Consider the following 19220-nt stretch of genomic DNA (forward strand, 5'->3'; position numbering starts at 1 on the left):
ATTCTCATCACTAACGCCCCCGCAACTGGTGTTGGGAGTCCAACACTCATATAAATATTAGCCTATCCATTAAGTACATGTATTTTCTACACGGATACCAAGTTTCAAGTCAATCGGATGCATGGTTCAGTAGTTATAGCGGAACATCCGTAAAAAAACACTGTAGATTTATATATTAGTATAGATATTTCAGTCGCATTTCTTTGATTATCATTAGTGTCATCGTGTACCTTACGACGGCACGGGATGGGCCTTGGGACGAACTGCCCGGGCAGAAGCTCCCTATCTTATGAGTTAGGGGTGATTGGAAGCTGGGGTGTTGATGTAAACGGAACACAGTGACATTTAAATAGACCTAATAATTTTTAATAAGGGGTTGCCATGGCGGTGACCGATGCACGCTCTCTCAGCTGTTACTTTTTTCTTTTCTTCATCTTCACCTTTTTTTTATTTACTGCACTTATAGATGCAGGCAAGTATACGACCCACCTAATGGTGAGTCGTTACCGTCGCTCATGTACTTTAGCAATGCCAGGGGCAGAGCCAAGCCGCTGCCTACCGTTAAGTTCTCTTCACGAGCCTCGTTTGAAGAAGGACATGTCATAGCGCTCGGGAAACACTGTGGACACACTCATTCCAAATCCGGAGGGTGCGTAGGAAAAAAGATATTTAGAAACGCATTGTGGATGAACGTAGTCGCTCTAGGTAGTATGGATGAACTCTACTCCGATGGCGGGCGGTGCGTTGGCAAAAAAGCGATGATGGAAATGACTCAAACTAATCACCTTTCACTCTTCCATTGTCCACCTTCCATTATTCAACCACCTTCCAATTCTTTGTTTGTTTTAATTTTATATTTTTCTAAATAGGACCAGAGTTTAAAGCAGTCGTCAATATAGGGTACGCGCACTCCACTCATTCTAAAGCTAAAGACGAATAGCGTTGTCGCGTTGATATTTGAGGCGTTTAATACCAAATAAACATACTAATTTACGCTTAACTTGACCGTCTGAGCGATACCGCGCTATCCACTTGGAGCTAAGCCAGTGCATGGTACAAGCTAGGAACGATAAGCGAGTTTTTTTTAAATAATTGTTTCACATTAAGAATTGATTTAAACTTTCGCGGTTTCTATTCGGTTCTTTTCACGATTTCTACATTTAACAAGCTCATTGAATTTAATTAATCTCTTTTTTTTTTTTTTTTTTTCATTGGTTAGAGCTTAGGTGGTTGGACAAGCTCACGGCCTATCTGGTGATGAGTAGTTACTGGAGTCCATAGACATCTACAACGTAAATGCGCCACACACCTTGAGATATAATTCTAAGGTATCAGTATAGTCACAACGGCTGCCCCACCCCTCAAACCGAACCGCAAATCTGCTTTACGGCAGAAATAGGCAGGGTGGTGGTACCTACCCTTGCAGACTCACAAGACGACCTACCACCAGTCCCTTTAATAAAGTCTCAAATTGGTTCCTGCAGCTTGACCACGAGGATATTCCAACGACCTCTGTGTCTCACTGCTGCTGCTCTTCCTATTCTAGCTAGGCTAGCCTATTCTTGTAAACGCAATATACGAAAAAATATTGTTTCTTCAGTTTTCAATTGATAACACTAATACTTATACATTAAGCTATAGACTGTGTGCGCGTATCTATAAGGGCTTGTACAGAAAACTGCGATGCGACGTCGTATCGTAAAATAAAATAATGCTCAAACTCAATTCTTACCTTTGCCTTTATATACATAAATACACAGAAAATAACTTGACTTGGCCCGCTAGTGACTTGGGCCACAACGGGAACAAAGCACGCAAGACGGCCAGTGGTTTATGTGCAAAAAGCAGGTGGTACATTGCGATATACCTGGAAGCAGCAGGTTTACTCTCGCAGATTATGTGACCAGTACCACGCTAGACAATTCACTTTGTATTTACGGCTCAATATATTTCGCACTATCTCACCGCAGACGTTCGTTTGTTTATTTTCTTTAGCGAACCGTAAGATTAATGATTCTCTTTAGTATTATTTAAGTGAACGTTAGCAGATCTTCATTCTAGGACATAATTGGAGTCATATTAAAGAGCGTTCGCATTTTAAACTAGATTTCGGAAAAACTAACAAGTGACATTGCTGTAGTTGAAATTTTTTTATAATTACGGAATTATCATAAAAGGTTAAAGAATAAAAATGATCAGTGTTATTACAAGGAAGGTTAGGTGAAAGAGCTCATCTGGAGGGCTGGTGTTAAGTGCTTAACAGAGGCAATGGGCATCACACGAGACAGCACGAATACCATTAGTCAATTCGTTTGGTTCTTAGTTACCATAGAATATTTTAAGTAATATTCTTGTACTACTAGTCGTGTTAAAGTCGTCGTGGCCTAAAGGATAAGACGTCCGGTGCATTCGTATCTAGCGATCCAACGATGATCGAATCCCGCAGGCGGCACCAATTTTTCTAATGAAATACGTACTTAACAAATATATGATACAATTTTGGCGTTATGTAATTATCTAAATGTTGATACCGAATAATATTCTGAATACCACGTATATTCACAAAAAAAAGATGTGTGGTGTCGTGGGACACCGGATAGGAACAAAGTTCCTTATACTTTTCATTGACGGTTGTTTGCATAAGAGTTAGTGTATTGCGCAAACGAACGCTCTGAGATCGTGGTCAATGAATGATAAAAAAATATATAATTTTTTGTACGTTATTACAAAGTTAAGTCGTACACTGTGTGCATTATTAATAAATATCTTACGTTACGGACGGGTACCCCTCCGCATCGTCCCATAAGGAACTTCGTTCCAAAAAAAACATCAAAGCAACTAAGTAAAACAGTTTGAATTTTCAAAGAGACTAACCCAAACGAAGAAATCTTTAATGACTCAACACTTAATACGTTAAAGCCAGTACTACAAAAACCCGAACTATTTACGCGAATAAAGCAAGTCTTACATTGAATTAAGCGCGGAGTTTCCGTGTATTTACTACGCCACAAGGCCGCAAGATATATGCTACCATCTGCCTCCCGGTCTTTATTGTTCTAGACTATTGTTTCTAGATATTTTTGTTGCTTTAAACGACTAAAAATTCACACCGATATCACAAAGTGAATGTTCCTGGTCACCTTGAGACGTGAGGTCGAAGAGAATTGCTACGCGCTGGGGTTCAGGATAGATACAACTTTCACCGAAGTACAAATTTCAAATCCTATTTAGTACAATTAAAACACTTTCGCTTCTTTCGCTTCGCTTCAGGCGATCCCTATGCTGTTTCGCTTCGAGTAGATCCGATTACCGACTGACTGCGTGTCATCTCTGCAACGCTTTTATAGCTGATACCACATCCCTAGAATTATCGAGAATATTTCACAGAAGTCTAGTACTGTGTTTCCGCTATCTGACAATAGATAGCGTTGTACTTCTCGAGCGTTCTAGATCCTTCGATATTCCTTTGACTATTCGGCGACAGATGGCGTTACTCTTACCGGCGTAAAAGTATTGTAATACTGTTTTTCTTTTTCAAACCCAAACGCATCATTACGACGGAGTGAAAATAGCCAATAATAATCAGTACTTGATTTAGATTTTCTAGTGGTGAAACTAGTTCAATAAACATACATTACCAAATTGAGTGGAATTTTTATTTTCAATTTAAACAAATTAAGACATGAATTTCTCCGATAAATATGAAAAGGCAAAGACAAAAACAGTTTACTTATTTCTTTTGTTTTCATAATTTATATAATTCAGCTTTTTTTTAATTTCGATAACTCAAGAAATTGTTATTTATAAATAGATCCAAATCTAGAGGTTTCAATGATTTTGATCGACTTGCGAATATTGAACGGTCACTGGTTTTTATAGATAACACTTTGGCGGTAACCATCATGGAAAATAAAATATTTAAGGCCTGAGTCGCTTTAACATCGTTTTCAAGAAAAGTTTTCCTATAAAGAGAAGTTCCGAAGTAATATTTGAATCGTTGGTCTATCGAGCAATTTCAATGGCTCGATGGAAGACCTTGTCTTTGCCGACTTCTCCAAATGTGGAGTTATCTGATGTGATCGTTTTTACAAGAGGTACATTCGATTACCCCAGGCACACAGTAATTTTATCTATACAGTCTATAGTCACACATATCGCCGCCCGCACAGAATAGTTAAGTATTCTGTACTTTGTAAATCTTTTACGGCAATTCTTTAAAGGATTTAGGGGGGCTTAGTCAGAGAAGTACCGATAAAGATTCTATACGACATACTTTCAACGAGCTATAACGTTATATCAAGAGTAGAATTAGAACTTACATAAGCTATATAAGCTACATACAGTTTTATTTTTCACATTTATTTCATATCATCATATTTTTATCGACTGAAAACCATTTCTTAAGGACGGCAGATGTTCGATTCATCTAACCATGTAATTTATTTTACATTGATATACGTCCGCTAGGGACATTCGCCTGCGCTTAAGTGAGTTATTCGTCTGCTAAATTACATTATGAATAGAAGTATAAAGGGGAAAATTATCAATCGACACAGCGTTGACCTTCATACACTATCAGTAGCGATAATCGAAAATAATGCGACCATGTGGAACGCCCACCTAATTAACTACATTCACAAACAGCCTAGAATAAATCAAGACGTATTGTATTGTGTTTTACTGGCGGTAGGGTTTATTTATTTTAAAAATGATGTATTACTGGTGGTCTGCAAGCCTTTCCTGTTTTACCAGAACAGGTGGGCGAGCAAAGACTCTGCCAGGAGGGGTGGGATTTCCTAACAACTGCCCGAGCCCGATTTCGTTTGGAGGCCCAAACGAAATCTAATAACTCAATAGCAATTCGCGAATGAATCTACTACCGGATCGGAATCGCGACCCGCTGGAAAGATCCGGCGAGATACTCAGTGGGCTGGTAGGGCGTAATGTAAGATGCATATCTTTTTAGCGTGGTTCATTTGCAATACGATTGAGACTTCGATCTCAGGTATCAAGTTAGATGGTGACATTTATGTCTAAAGCTCCGGTACCCACTTCACAATAGGTAGAACCGGAAGCTCACCCACATAACATAATAATCAAAATAAAAATAATTTATTTTTTATTGCTTTGTGTGGACGAGCTCACAGCCCACCTGGTGTTAAGTGGTTACTGGAGCCCATAGACATTTACAACGTAGATGCGCCACCCACCTTGAGATATAAGTTCTAAGATCTCAAGTATAGTTACAAAGGCTGCCCCATCCTTCAAACCGAAACGCATTACTGCTTCACGGCAAAAATAGGCAGGGTGGTGGTACCTACCCGTGCGGACTCACAAGAGGTCCTACCACCAGTAAAAAATTAGATTGTTACACAACTGAATTCCATGAATGACCGCAAAGTTTTATTGTTTACGGGCAGATATTATATATTACTGGCGACCTGATACTAAATATTAAGCGATATCAAGACTGTTTCTTATTTCTAAGTAAGGTTTTTTTTAAATCTAGGGAAGTGAAGATCGTGCCTTACAGTGTAAAGTTACTATACTTAGTTTAAATACGTAATTAAGTCGCTTTCACGGCTGAGGGCCACGATGAAGGAACTACGCAGTGTAATAAAAATCAAAACACCGCAAAAGGTAGGCAGTGGCTTGGCACTGCCCCTGGCATTGCTGACGTCCATGGGCGACGGTAACCACTGACCATCAGGTGGGCGGTATGCTCGTTAGCCTGCCCGGGCAATTAATAAAAAGTATATCGACGCTTGAAAGGCAAACGTGACTAAGCGACAATGCGTGAACTTTACAGTAGACTAATTTAAAGGTGAAATACCTGAAAAAAATCTATTTTAACGAATCTAGCTGTAGGATTGAAATGATTTTAATAGACCTAGAAATTTATATTTTTTGCGCATCGAATATGGTTATTGCCTATCATTTATGTACAAAGCAGTTAGTGTCGCTTAGTCACATTTGCCTTTTAAGCGTCGATATATATTTATATATATAGTTTGCGTAATTACTATACAAAGCAGAAAAAATCATTAGTCTCAAGATAGGTTGTGGCATTCACGCAGTTATATATGTATATGGTCACCGGTGAAAACATAGCATTGGGTGGGTAGTGTGCTCGTTCACCTGCCTACGTAATAAGAAATCAAAAAATGTTGCCTTTTTTTATAATAATCATAATTATAACAGCTGGGAATAAATCACGCACGATCATCCGACACCAATTTAGGGTTCCCGGTCTTATGTGTACCAGACACTGACAAATATACTTATATACGTTTAAATATATACAAACATCTATATATTATATAAATGAATTGCTGTTCGTTAGTCTCGCTAAAATTCGAGAACGACTGAACCGATTTGGTTAATTTTGGTCTTGAATTATTTGTGGATGTCCAAAGAAGGTTTAAAAGGTAGATAAATGAATGAAAATGCTGGGATTTAAATAAAAATAACAATTTTGTTTTTCTTTTGATGTGTCCCCTTCCTTTTGTTTGTTTTAATTTTATTTTATACAAAAGTTCAGGTCTTTTATTTATCGATTGAGGCACTACGAAATATACCGGGTCAGCTAGTAGATAATAAATACCCAGACAAAGAGATAATAAACCTGTTCATCACACATAGGTTTGCCCGATGTGGGAATCGAACCCACGACTATCGGTGCAACAGTCAGAGGCGTAAACAACTTCACTACCGAGTCAGTCAGTTTTATATCACAGTATTTTCATTTATAGAGAGGACCTTTAATGACACATGTCAAAGTAGTTCTTCTATAGTAACTTTAACGGCCGTCTGGTGTAGTGGTAAGTGACATGGTCACTACACAAGGGGGTCGCGGGTTCGAATCCCGCCAAGGGAAGATATAAATGTCTTTTCCAGGGTTATGGATGTATATTAAATATGTGTATGTGTATAATAAAAATCTTACATTTATTTCCGGTATCTGGTACCTGTAACACAAGTTCTTTACGAACTTATCACGGGACCAGTTAACGTGGCGTGACTGTTAGTAAATATTTATTTATTTATATTTATTTATTTATAGTAATATATAAATCTACAGTGATTTTTACGGATGTTCCGTTATAACTACTGAACCGTGCATCCGATTGACTTGAAACTTGGTATCCATGTAGAAAATACATGTACTTAATGGATAGGCTAATATTTATATGAGTGTTGGACTCCCTAATAATAATGACTATAAATAATAATGTTAATTTTAAATGCCCAATGAAGCGGGTGAGTACGGCTAGTTGTTTATAAGCTGTGGAATTTGCCTGTGGCATTTGAAATCCGGCGTCTACTTATGGCGCATAAGAATATGAAAAAAGAAAAATACATAATTCTAGCCGCGACCGAAATTTTGACAGGGAATATAGACATTGTTACTAATGGTAATGACGCCATTATGGGTGGATCATTTAGATTGGCACGTAGCCAAAGCTTAGTTCTTATTGCGGTCAACACTGATGTCCCTGACCGCTTTCAAACATTGGACTTTTTGTATTGTTTTGAAATGCCTAAGGTCGACCTCCTAATCCGATATACAGTAGAACCGTTTTGGTTTTATTGTACGTCCTGATGCGATCTATTTGGTAACTAATCTTATTCGATGTTGTTATGATATGAACCAACAGAATTACTTGGTATTTGCCAATGTAGTTGTTTATGATAAGTTGATGGTATTATGGTTATCTCTCTCTCTCTATTCGATCGATCCCTCACTGCTGAGGATCGTGACTCCAGCGTGAACCAGCTGTCTCCATCGATCCCGTTTTGTAGCTTGGTGGAGTGCTTCGCTGACAGGTATTTTCAGTTCCTCCGCTATTTGGTCCGACCATTATGGTTATCTAATTGAATTAAAAACAAAAATGAACGTTCTACAAATAAATGCAATCAAATATGGCGTCAATATTTTGCTGGTTATTACTAAAACTGGGAAAAATCAATATATATTATAACATTGACAAATAATATAGTCGATCAAATCCAACGTTTGGTCAAATAGTGACATAAGCCGGGCTGGAACAGCCCGCGGAAGAGTCGGTAATGCCAGGTCCTATTTTCGTGGGTCTATTCCGGCCAATAAGCGACATCGTAGTGGATTTTCGGATATCCGGATTGCTTAGAGGCGCTTCACAAGTAACAAACTGTAGCGGGTGAGGCGACTACGGAAAGAAAGCGGAATATAAGCGGAAAGAAACAAAATGAGGCGTAATAAACCTATTGTGGCATAAAAAGGAGCAGAATCTTATGACGTCATTTTCCATTCGCCTAATTCAAAAGATGTGCACGGGCTTATAAATAGGTATGTCTCTATTGAAACGTAAGCAAAACCCTTTACAGCTTCTGGAGATAGAGGGATCATTAATTCACCTTTTTTTTTGCTTAGATGGTTGGACGAGCTCACAGCCCAACTGGTGCTAAGTGGTTACTGGAGCCCATAGACATATACAACGTAAATGCGCCACCCACCTTGAGATATAAGTTGTAAAGTCTCAGTTTAGTTACAACGGCTGCCCCACCCTTCAAGCCGAAACGCATTACTGCTTCACGGCAGAAATAGGCGCGGTGGTGGTACCTACCCGTGCGGACTCACATGAGGTCCTACCACCAGTAATAGTCAATGGTGATTAGTTGAGATAGTTAACACAAATGTGTTTATGAATCTATTGTTCAATACTTCCAGAGTATGAAAGTGTTCCACAGCAACATTTAAACTACCTATCGTTTCTCTAACATTTATTAACATCCATACAAATCACCTTATATTATGGATATTATTCACGATATATACCACGATTTATTATGATTTAGCTAATTAGATTTATGAATGTGCTGATAATAAAGAAATGAGCAGAAATGAACCAAAAAAATAGGTTTTCTGTAAAGTCGGTTTACTGACGATAGTTGAACGTGACAACGTCCTAAGAAAATAGTTTCATTTTTCAAAAGAAATATTTAATTTTATTTGTTTGATAGATATTTTGTATGGACAATTGACACCACATTCACTTTTCACTGAACTTCACACTTGACGAAAACATGTAAATGTATTATTGTATAGTAGCTGTCCACGCGGATGCATCGCTCACTCAAGTAGGAGAGAGATAGATGTCGAACGCTGCCGAACGTGGAGGCCGATTGTGCCTCTTTGTTGCTCGTTTCGCGCTCTCGCTTGCACTTCGAGTCTTAAATGGAACGCCTCAATGAGTCATGTTTTTTCGTGCGTGCAGCCGGCTCCATCGAACTATAAAACGTTGTCACGTCAAAAAAAAACAGAAATGTAATCGCTTGTGGCTCATAGCTTGTACCACACTACATGTCTCTACGAAAATCGACTGGTGAGTGAATTAGACTTTTACGACGGTAGAATCGAGACGGTATCGATGTAACGACGTTACGATGTTAAGTGTATCTAGAATTGTATGTATTACAGGTTGACGAGAATTCTAAGTAGTTGGAACTTTTCTTAGAAAGGCGTTCATTTATATACGAGAATCGAGTTGTAAGAGGCAATAAAGTCGAATGATATTATCGTTTGTTTTTTAGAAATGTTCTCGATTGTAACGATTTTTTTTATTGCTTAGATGGTGGACGAGCTCACAGCCCAACTGTTGTTAAGTGGTTACTGGAGCCCATAGACATCTACAGCGTAAATGCGCCACCCATCTTGAGATATAAGTTCTAAGGTCTCAAGTATAGTTACATGTTTTTTTATATTTAAGTATATAGTCATATATAAGTATAGTCAAGTATAGTTATATATTATTTAAGAAATATGAATATTTTGTACAGACACATCGTCGGGCTTAGTTTGGTTAAAAAAAATCGATTCTCTAAACGAATGTGTCTACGAGTGATATCGTGCTTTTAACATCTTGAAGATCCAGAAAAGGTATGCTTTTTTTATTTTTATTGCTTAGCTGGGTGGACGAGCTCACAGCCCACCAGGTGTTAAGTGGTTACTGGAGCCCATAAACATCTATAACGTAATGCACAATTACTATTAGTTTATGTGCTGTACTAGTTTTATTTGGACGCATTTATTATTCGTTATAGATTGGGAGAAGAGTTCAGGATAGGTTGGTTATACAAGTCCATAGATAGTGCGTGTATAGCCTCATAATTTTTTTTTATTTACTTAGATGGGTGGACGAGCTCACAGTCCACCTGGTGTTAAGTGGTTACTGGAACCCATAGACATCTACGACGTAAATATGCCACCCACCTTGAGATATAAGTTCTAAGGTCTCAAGTATAGTTACAACGGCTGCCCCCCCTTCAAACCGAAACGCTTTACTGTTTCACGGCAGAAATAGGCGGGGTGGGGTACCTACCCGTGTGGACTTACAAGAAGTCCTACCGCCAGTCAATTTTGAGTCAGTAAACCACATTTTGAGTCTAACTTATCTAAGCAAATGCTATTGTAATGTGATTCACGAAAACATATTGCTTGCCTTTGTTGTTCGCATTTAAATTCTACTGTATGAGTCTTGGTCACATATTAAGAAAGCCCGATACCCACCTATCCAAGTGGCCAATGACCTGGAAAGTGTCTGCCAAAAGAAAGAGAGGCCGTCCCAGAACCGCGTCGCTCGTTGGAGCAGGAGATGGGCGTCTTGGGCATGACGTGGGAGGAGTTAAAAGAGACTGCCCAAGACCGATGTAAGTGGAAGGATTTGATTCGAGCCCTATACCCCAGCAGAGGGTAATAGAAAGAAAGAAGAAGAAGAAGTATCAGTCATATATATCTCTTTTTTTATTGTTTAGATGGGTGGACGAGCGTGAGCCATTTATTTAAATTTACACATGTTATATGGAGCTTTAGCAAGAAAAAACTATAAACTATACACTATGCACATTTGAACTTCATACATAATCTCTATGACAATATTTTTTTTATTGCTTAGATGCGTGGATGAGCTCACAGTCCACCTGGTGTTAAGTGGTTACTGCAGCCCATAGACTTCTACAACGTAAATGCGCCACCCACCTTGTGATATAAGTTCTAAGGTCTCAGTATAGTTACAACGGCTGCCCCACCCAGTACTGAATTACTGTTTCACGGCAGATAATAACTTTTGTCACAGAATAACGTCTACTTTTGTGTGTGTTCATAGAAAGAAAAAACCGGTTCGAAATAACAACCAACAGTTTTCATAGAGGCAGAATTAAAAAGTCCCGGCCACCAATTTGAGGGCATTTGTCCGTAAATCGTAAATCAGCGAATGAATTCGAAAAAAATAAGAGAGACGAATGTAAATTGAACGCTCGAAAATAAACTTCGGTATTTAATGGAAGTTTTTGTTCGAAATATTTTTGATTTTCGAGAATAAATAAACATAACACGATTCAACTTTCACGTGGTTCGTTTGGTTGGACGGTTTTTGTTTTTTTATTAGTTTAAGCATGTTTTTCCCACTCGTTTATTTCTAACTAGCGACCCGCCCTCGCTTCGCTTCGGAAACATTAAAACAAACATGAAACAAAAAAAAAAAAAATAAAAAAAAAAAAAAAAAAGTAGCCTATGTTCATCAGGGACAATGTCGGCTTCTAATGGAAAAAGAATTTTTCAAATCGGTCCAGTAGTTTCGGAGCCTATTCGAAACAAACAAACAAACAAATCTTTCCTCTTTATAATATTAAGTATAGATTGATTACGAGAGTCTGGATAAGTTATTCTATTTGAATAAGGAAGGATAAGGTAAGGAATAATTAATCATAGAGTAAAACTTGAAAAAGAACAGTTAGTTTGTCGCTATAAATGATTTAACAGAATAATTAACTACTTTTTTACTTGCGTTAAATCAAAATAAAATGTTTCTCGCAAATAGAACTCTTCTTTTATTATAGAGTAAAGCATAAAAAACAAATAAACTGACATACTTTTATTTATAGTAAGTACTAGCCGTATTCGCCCGCTTCGCGGGGCATTTAAAATTAACATGATTATTTATTGTCATTATTATTAGGGAGTCCAACACTCATATAAATACATTACATTAGCCTATCCATTAAGTACATGTATTTTCTACATGGATACCAAGTTTCAAGTCAATCGGATGCATGGTTCAGTTATAACGGAACATCCGTAAAAACCACTGTAGATTTATACCTATATATTACTAGATTATGTATGTGATGACTTTTAAATTCTCCAATGTGGTCGAGTGGACGAGAAATCTCAGTCGCCAATCGTAAATAGAATAGCAGCTGTTTTGTTATCGTTCGTCTTTTAATAACATATCCTTTTATACTTTTTATTCCCAGTCCAATTCAAAGGAGACATTCAATAGTATGTTCCACATAGAAATATTTCAAAATTCTAAAAATGCTGCGTACAATATTTGAGCTGATGGTCTGAGAGGCCATATCAGCGTGACCTTAACTAGTAGGTGAGCTCACGGGGCTCAAGCCTGATGACTTTGCTAACACGAACCCTAGTAACTTCGAAGAGGACGGTGACCGGTGCTTGTGGTGCCTAAAAGCACCGTTAATGGATAAAATAAAGTAACGGACTTACTTTCATTTATAATAAGTATTACGTATATTATGTGATGACTTTTAAATACTCCGATGTGGTCGAGTGGACGAGAAATCTCAGTCGCCAGTCGTAAATATAAATGTCCTTTTGTATTTTTTATTCCCAGTGCAATTCAAAGGAGACATCCAACAGCATGCTCCACATCGAAATATTTCAAATTTCTAAAAACCCTGCGTACAATATTTGAGTGCGCAGATTTACAACGATCACAATACAGTCAAAATCTGTTACAACGACATCGAAGGGACTGCTCATATTCAGTCGTAAAAACCGATAGTCGTAACAACCGGTGATGTTTAATGTGTATCGTGCAAGTACAAACAAATCGATAGGGAATTATTGGAAAAATATATTTATATAATACGCGATTTTTCTTCAATATTAATTTGTTTTCTTTTTCTTTGCGAGATTTTGAAAGTTTCACGAATAACTCCACAAAGTTTTGGTGCGTCTTGTGTATAGATAAGTAACAAACTAACTGAAGAGATATGAAGAAGCGGGCTTTGACTACCGCATGCACGTGTTTTGCTTCTAAGAATTAGAAAAGACCCTACACTAAACTAAATCCTATTGTTTTCTTTCCTGATTTTAAAATCCATTGAAGACAAATGTGGATACCTATTCAAATTGTTTACAATACAGCTAAGCCGGTCGTTCTAACATATCTAATTCTCCGAAATATTAGTTAAATGTGGTCGTTTCATGAGGTATGTCGTTATTACCAATGTCGTAGCAAGCAATATTTTTAATAAGGCGGTCATATGGCATTCAGCCGGGACCTTTGTTCTTGGTTATTATACCTAACCGGCATTTTGTATTAAACGATGTCGCAGTAAACGGTTTTGACTGTATATTATTTTAATTAAGTCTGCTATATTTTTTTTTATTTTGATAATTACTGTTATGCCCTATCCGTGCGGGCTCACAAGACGTCCCACCACCAGTAACAACAACTGACTATATCGTGTCAGCCTCGATAAGTATCTTCATCATCATCATAGTCGATTATTCTTGGCAGAGCAGTCGTGGTCATGTGAAATCCTTGTCTATTAAAGCCTTGACAGCTGTTCTTCATAGTTCGCGAACTGAGGCTTGGTGCACGCACTCATTATGTGGGGTTTTCAAAGGATTTTCACCTGATCAGTCCAGCGCATCGGGATTCGTCCACGAGATCTTTTACCATTGACCTTACCCTAAACAACATGTTTCTCGATAGACTTTTTCTTATATCTTTATCCGTGGGTAATTTAACGGCAACTAAGCTAGGTACCGGAGAAAGGACAGTAGCGTTCTGTTAGTATTATACCAGGCTGCTTCGATCATCAACCGGCATTTATTGGTAGCAAGGCGTATCATAAGCCCGCACGGGTAAGGACCAGCCACCATTATGCCTATGTTTGTTGTCATCTGAATGTGTTTCAATTTTAAGACTGGGTTAACTGTTATTCAACGAGTTTGAGACTTCGACCATGAGGTCTCATGGCCGCATTCACGTTTTCGTGTCTCCAGTAAAAATTTTATTCCTGGTGCGCTTTGAGGTCATTAACGTTATCAGAAATAAACACTTTTTTGTATAATGTTCATGTTATCGTAAAATGAAGGTTTCTGGCTTAGTACCTAGTGGCGAGCAGCCTCTTTGATAGGACATACGACCTACAACGACTAGACATAGACCAAGACAGAGAACTGACAGGTGCTATCTAGGGAACCTAAAAATTTTAAAAGGAACGAAGACGACCTTTCATTGGCAATGGTCGTTTTTCAATGCCCCTCTTAAAATACCTAACTAGACGACAAGGAATGAACCGACCCTTCAGTGCCATAAACAGACATTTAATTTTGATGGCGTGAGTCATTAAGCACTGGTTTAGGTTTGTGTAAAATAATTAAATTTAAATTTTACTGGCCTCTTTAATAAACATTTCGTTTTTGTTGCACGCTTACATTGTATGTAATTGAGTAAATTTGCTCATAACCTATTGTAGCGAAATTTAAGCAGTTAATTGTTAATTGCATACACTAGGGCATGAGCTCACCGCACGCGGTTTTAAATGTTTATCGGAGCCTATATCCATCTACAACACAAACTCCGCCATATACCATGAGTTCTATATCACAGTCCTAGTACAACGGCTACCCCACTCTTAAAACCGGAGAGTATCACTGCTTCGCGACAAAAATAGGCAAGATAGTGGTGCCTACCCGTGTGGGCTTACAAGATGCCCTATTGTCAGTAATTCAAATCTGTTTATTGTATGTCGGCTTAAAATGCTACCCTCATTATTAATAGGATTGAGGCACTCATGGTATTTACCTAAATTAGACATGCTAACTCTTGATAAAGCGCTGTGTTTGTTTTTTTTTTTTCTATGATAAATACGAAACACTTTTTACCGGTGGTAGGACCTCTTGTGAGGCCGCGCGGATAGGTACCACCGCCCCGCCTATTTCTGCCGTGAAGCAGTAATGCGTTTCGGTTTGAAGGGTAGGGCAGCCGTTGTAGCTGTACTAAGACCTTAGAACTTATACCTCAAGGTGGATGGCGCATTTACGTTGTAGATGTCTATGGGTTCCAGTAACCACTTAACATCAAGTGGGCTGTGAGCTCGTCCACCCATCTAAGCAAAAAAAAACTACCCGTGCGGGCTTACAAGGTGCCTTATTGTCAATAATTGAAATACGTTTATTATAATACCGGCTAAAAAGACTACCCAAATTATTAATAGGATTGAGGCACATTTACCTAAATTAGACATGGTAACTCTTGATTGGTGTTTGTTCTTTTTTTTCTTTGATAAATACGAAACATCGCATCACTTTGTAAATTCAATGCCATCAAAAGCCGTATGTATGAAGCTACGTGATGTTGTATCGCGAAATCATCGCGGGAGTCGATCGCAGAAGATGTCGCCCCGAGTCGCCACGTAGAGAGGCGCTGAGTACTGAATAATACATTGCGCGCAACTGCTGCCTTTGAGTACTGAGATGCGTGGGTCAAGTTAGAAGCGGAGGGAGAGCGACAGTTTTTTATTTTTCTTCAAAACTCAATAAAGTTTATGTTCGGTATTTTATCAGTGGCACGTATGTTGTTTGTTGATAGTTGCTCATTGTATTGGTACGTGTAATTATTCTGGATCATGCGTTTAGTCTAGTAAGCGTAACTGAAGAATATTCATTAGAGAACTCTAAATAATAAGAGGAAAAAAATGCTAATGGTAATTCTGATATTAACAGTCAGTCTGTATGGCATTGGAAAAGTTACAAAACACAATAAATTTGCTACTGGCCGATGCCTAGCAGGTAATAGCTAACAACTTGGTAATATTACTGGGGTCTTGGCGTTGCATTTTTTGTGAGATCTCTGATGCAGAGTTAGAAACCTCATCGTTTTCACGAGCCTAGGCATATAGTATTGAGACGGCATTGGGGTCCTTAACTTCCGATGTGTATACGTAGTTCGAACTGACATGAGTTTTTTTTTTATTGCTTAGGTGGGTGGACGAGCTCACAGCCCACTTGATGTTAAGTGGTTACTGGAGCCCATAGACATCTACAACGTAAATGCGCCACCCACCTTGAGATATAAGTTCTGAGATCTCAGTATAGTTACAGCAGCTGCCCCACTCTTCAAGCTGAAACGCATTACTGCTTCACGGCAGAAATAGGTGGGGCGGTGATACCTACCCGTGTGGACTCACAAGAGGTCCTACCACAAGTAATTCCGCAAATTATAATTTTGCGGGTTTGATTTTTATTACACAATGTTATTTCTTAACCGTGGAAGTCAATCGTGAACCTTTGTTGAGTACGTATTTCATTAGAGATATTGGTACCCGCTTGCGGGATGCGAACACCGTTGCATCGCTAGATACGAATTCACCGGACGTCTTGTCTTTTAAGCTACGACGACTTCGAAACACAAATCGCTGTAAGCTTATGCCATGGTCGGCATAATGTGCACAGGCTTTCTCGGCAAACGAATTTAGTGCAGGTGCCAATTTCGCGTTGGGCTTGGCTACTCCTTGTTCTACGATCTAGACTAGAATTTTTTAGAATTCGCTGAGCCATCCGAAATGACATTATGTTTTATGGCTTTTGAAGATTTTCACTCAGAATTCCAGTTCGAGGTACTTTGTCATCGAAATTATTGAACGTATATATTTATATGCGATTGGGTGTTGGCGCTTTTGTAAATAGTCTACAATACCTAGTCAGGTCATAAATTCTGTCACATGTTTAATGTAAAATAATTGAAACAAGTTTATTCATTATGTAACCATTCATATACCAAAATGAACTTAACAAAACATAGATTCTTATGACACTAAAGTTTATTCAAAATGACCTCCATGATTTTGAATACAGGCCTTCAATCTGCGCGGCCAGTCGTCTATCGCGCACGAACGAGGTCCATGTCAATATCGGCGGCTGCCTTAATCAAGGATGTCTTGAGTGACTCCAAATTGGGATGAGGCTTTGAGCACGCCTTTTCCTCCAAGTGTTGCCATATCTTGTAATCTAACGGATTCAAATCTGGACTGGAGGAGGGCCAGTCTTCGTGCCGGATGAAGTCGATTTCACGCGCCGCCAGCCAGTTTTGTGTGCTCTTCGTTCTATGAGCTGGCGCCGAATCTTGTTGGAATACCCAGTGCCTGTTATTGAACATGGTATGAGAAACAGGTTCCACAAGGTTCGTCAGGACTGTATTTTGATACACAACTGCATTCGTTTTTACACCTTTCTCACAAAAATGTACCTCTGTTAAGCCCCAATAAGAAACTCCCAACCATACCATGAGCGAGGATGGAAAATGACCTCGTTGGACACGCGGAATACGCTTGCTCGCTTCTTCACTACTGTGTGCGTACACCTTATCATTTTGTTTGTTGTAGCTCTCTTCTACAGTAAAAAATTTTTCATCCGAAAAAAGAATTTCCCGATATTTTTTTCCCGCGTACCGCTTCAACAAAGCGCGGCATCTCTTCAGTCTCAGGTCCATTAGACGAGCATTCAAACGATGTCCTGTTTTTCTTCGATATGCCCGAAGCCCTAAGTCTTCATTTAACACCCTTTTCACCGTGGTTCTGCTTAACCCCATCTGAAGGGCCAACAGTTTCTCCTTACGTTTGGGATTTCTTTGAATTCGCGCCTTCACAGCTTTTATCACTGCTGGAGTCCTAACCGACCGAGGGCGACCACTTCTTGACCTGTCATCTACACTAGAGTCTTCATTGTATCGTTTGATGGTACGATAAACGAATCTTTTGGTTATATTCAAATTTTTCAGTATGTTAAAAATTTGAATTGGCGCGTAACCGCAACGATGCAACGCAATAACTGCAACACGGTCTTCTTTAAGCGTCCACTCCATATTTAAAAATGAGTAAAATTCTAAAAGTATACATTTTTTATTTTCATGAACAATTCGAAATTCGAATTCAATAAACTTTTTTGTGGCCAGCATTCTAAAAGAAAAGTTTTTACTGTGTGACAATACTTATGACCTGACTAGTTAAATGTCCTACAGGACGACGTTTATGAATGGGGTGATTAAAAACGAATGTTTCAGGTAAATGATGAAGCTATGAAAGTTTTAATTCGAATTTAAACAAGCGTAGTCGGTAACAAGAGTAGTTACTCAACACCAGGCCTCGCTCTCCTCCTCTGCATTGCTGACGTCCATGGGCGACGGTAGCCCCACTATAAAAAAATCTTTAGCTGCATATGGTTACATTATTAGTCTTAAAGAGGGCTTTAGCTCATTTCAAAGTTGGGTTGATCTACCAAATTCCACGAATAGAGGCAAAATATTGAACAAAATCACCTGAGTTTGTATATTTATTCTCTCTGAGATCTCTTAAGAACTCGGCAAAAGTGCAATTTTGTTGTTTCTATTAATTACTTTTTATTTTTATTGCGTGGATAGATGCACGAGCTCACGGCCCACCTGGTGTTAAGCGGTTACCGGAATCAAAAGAAATCTACAATGTAAATGCCGCCACTCATCTTGAGATATGAGTTCTAAGGTCTCAGTATAGTTCGACGGCTGCCCCACCTTTCAAACCGAAACGCATTAGTGCTTTGCGGCAGGAATAGACAGGGTTGTGGTACCTACCCGTGCGGACTCACAAGACGTCCTACCACCAGTAAAGTTCACTAGTTCTCGTCAGTTAGTTACATTGCATAGCTTTCGATATTTTATCGGTAGTTCTACATAGTGTATAGCCATGATATTTCTTGTTTTTAATACAGTCTTGTTGTTCACAGTGTATCTACGGTTGTTACGTCCACTCAGCCATTTTGCCGACTTTCCACCGCAGATGCTATTGGCTGTTACAGGTAATTATCAATTTTGTACTTTACCACAAAAATCCCTGTAGATTGCACGGATAATTCCTTTGATTGTTTAGACAGGTGAATGAGCTTTCGGTCTACATGGTGTTATGTAGTTACCGCCTATTACCAGGGTTATAACCCATGGATATTGACAACCTAAATGCTGCCAGCCAAATTGAAATGTGATTTGTAAGTCTTAGTTCTATAGTACAACGGCTGCCACAATCTTTGGACTGGAACCCAATGATGTTTCGCGGCAGAAATGGCTCTACCTCCAGTGGACGCCAGGATCTAATGCTTACAGTCTGACGAAAGT

At 38.7% G+C, this 19220-nt stretch overlaps 1 protein-coding gene across 7 annotated transcripts in view; it reads left to right on the forward strand.

Moving 5' to 3' along the window:
* Nucleotides 1-19220, forward strand: part of Camta (Calmodulin-binding transcription activator) — a 193649-nt gene that overhangs the window by 115813 nt on the left and 58616 nt on the right. For all 7 annotated transcript variants that reach the window (XM_089729407.1, XM_089729409.1, XM_089729408.1 and 4 more), the window contains one exon: nt 18836-18907. In XM_089729407.1, the coding sequence (XP_089585533.1) occupies nt 18836-18907 (72 nt within the window). The remainder of the gene's footprint in view (nt 1-18835; nt 18908-19220) is intronic.

Source organism: Bombyx mandarina, chromosome 08 (genome assembly GCF_030267445.1).
Source record: "Bombyx mandarina strain Sakado chromosome 08, ASM3026744v2".
Classification (NCBI taxonomy): domain Eukaryota; kingdom Metazoa; phylum Arthropoda; class Insecta; order Lepidoptera; family Bombycidae; genus Bombyx; species Bombyx mandarina.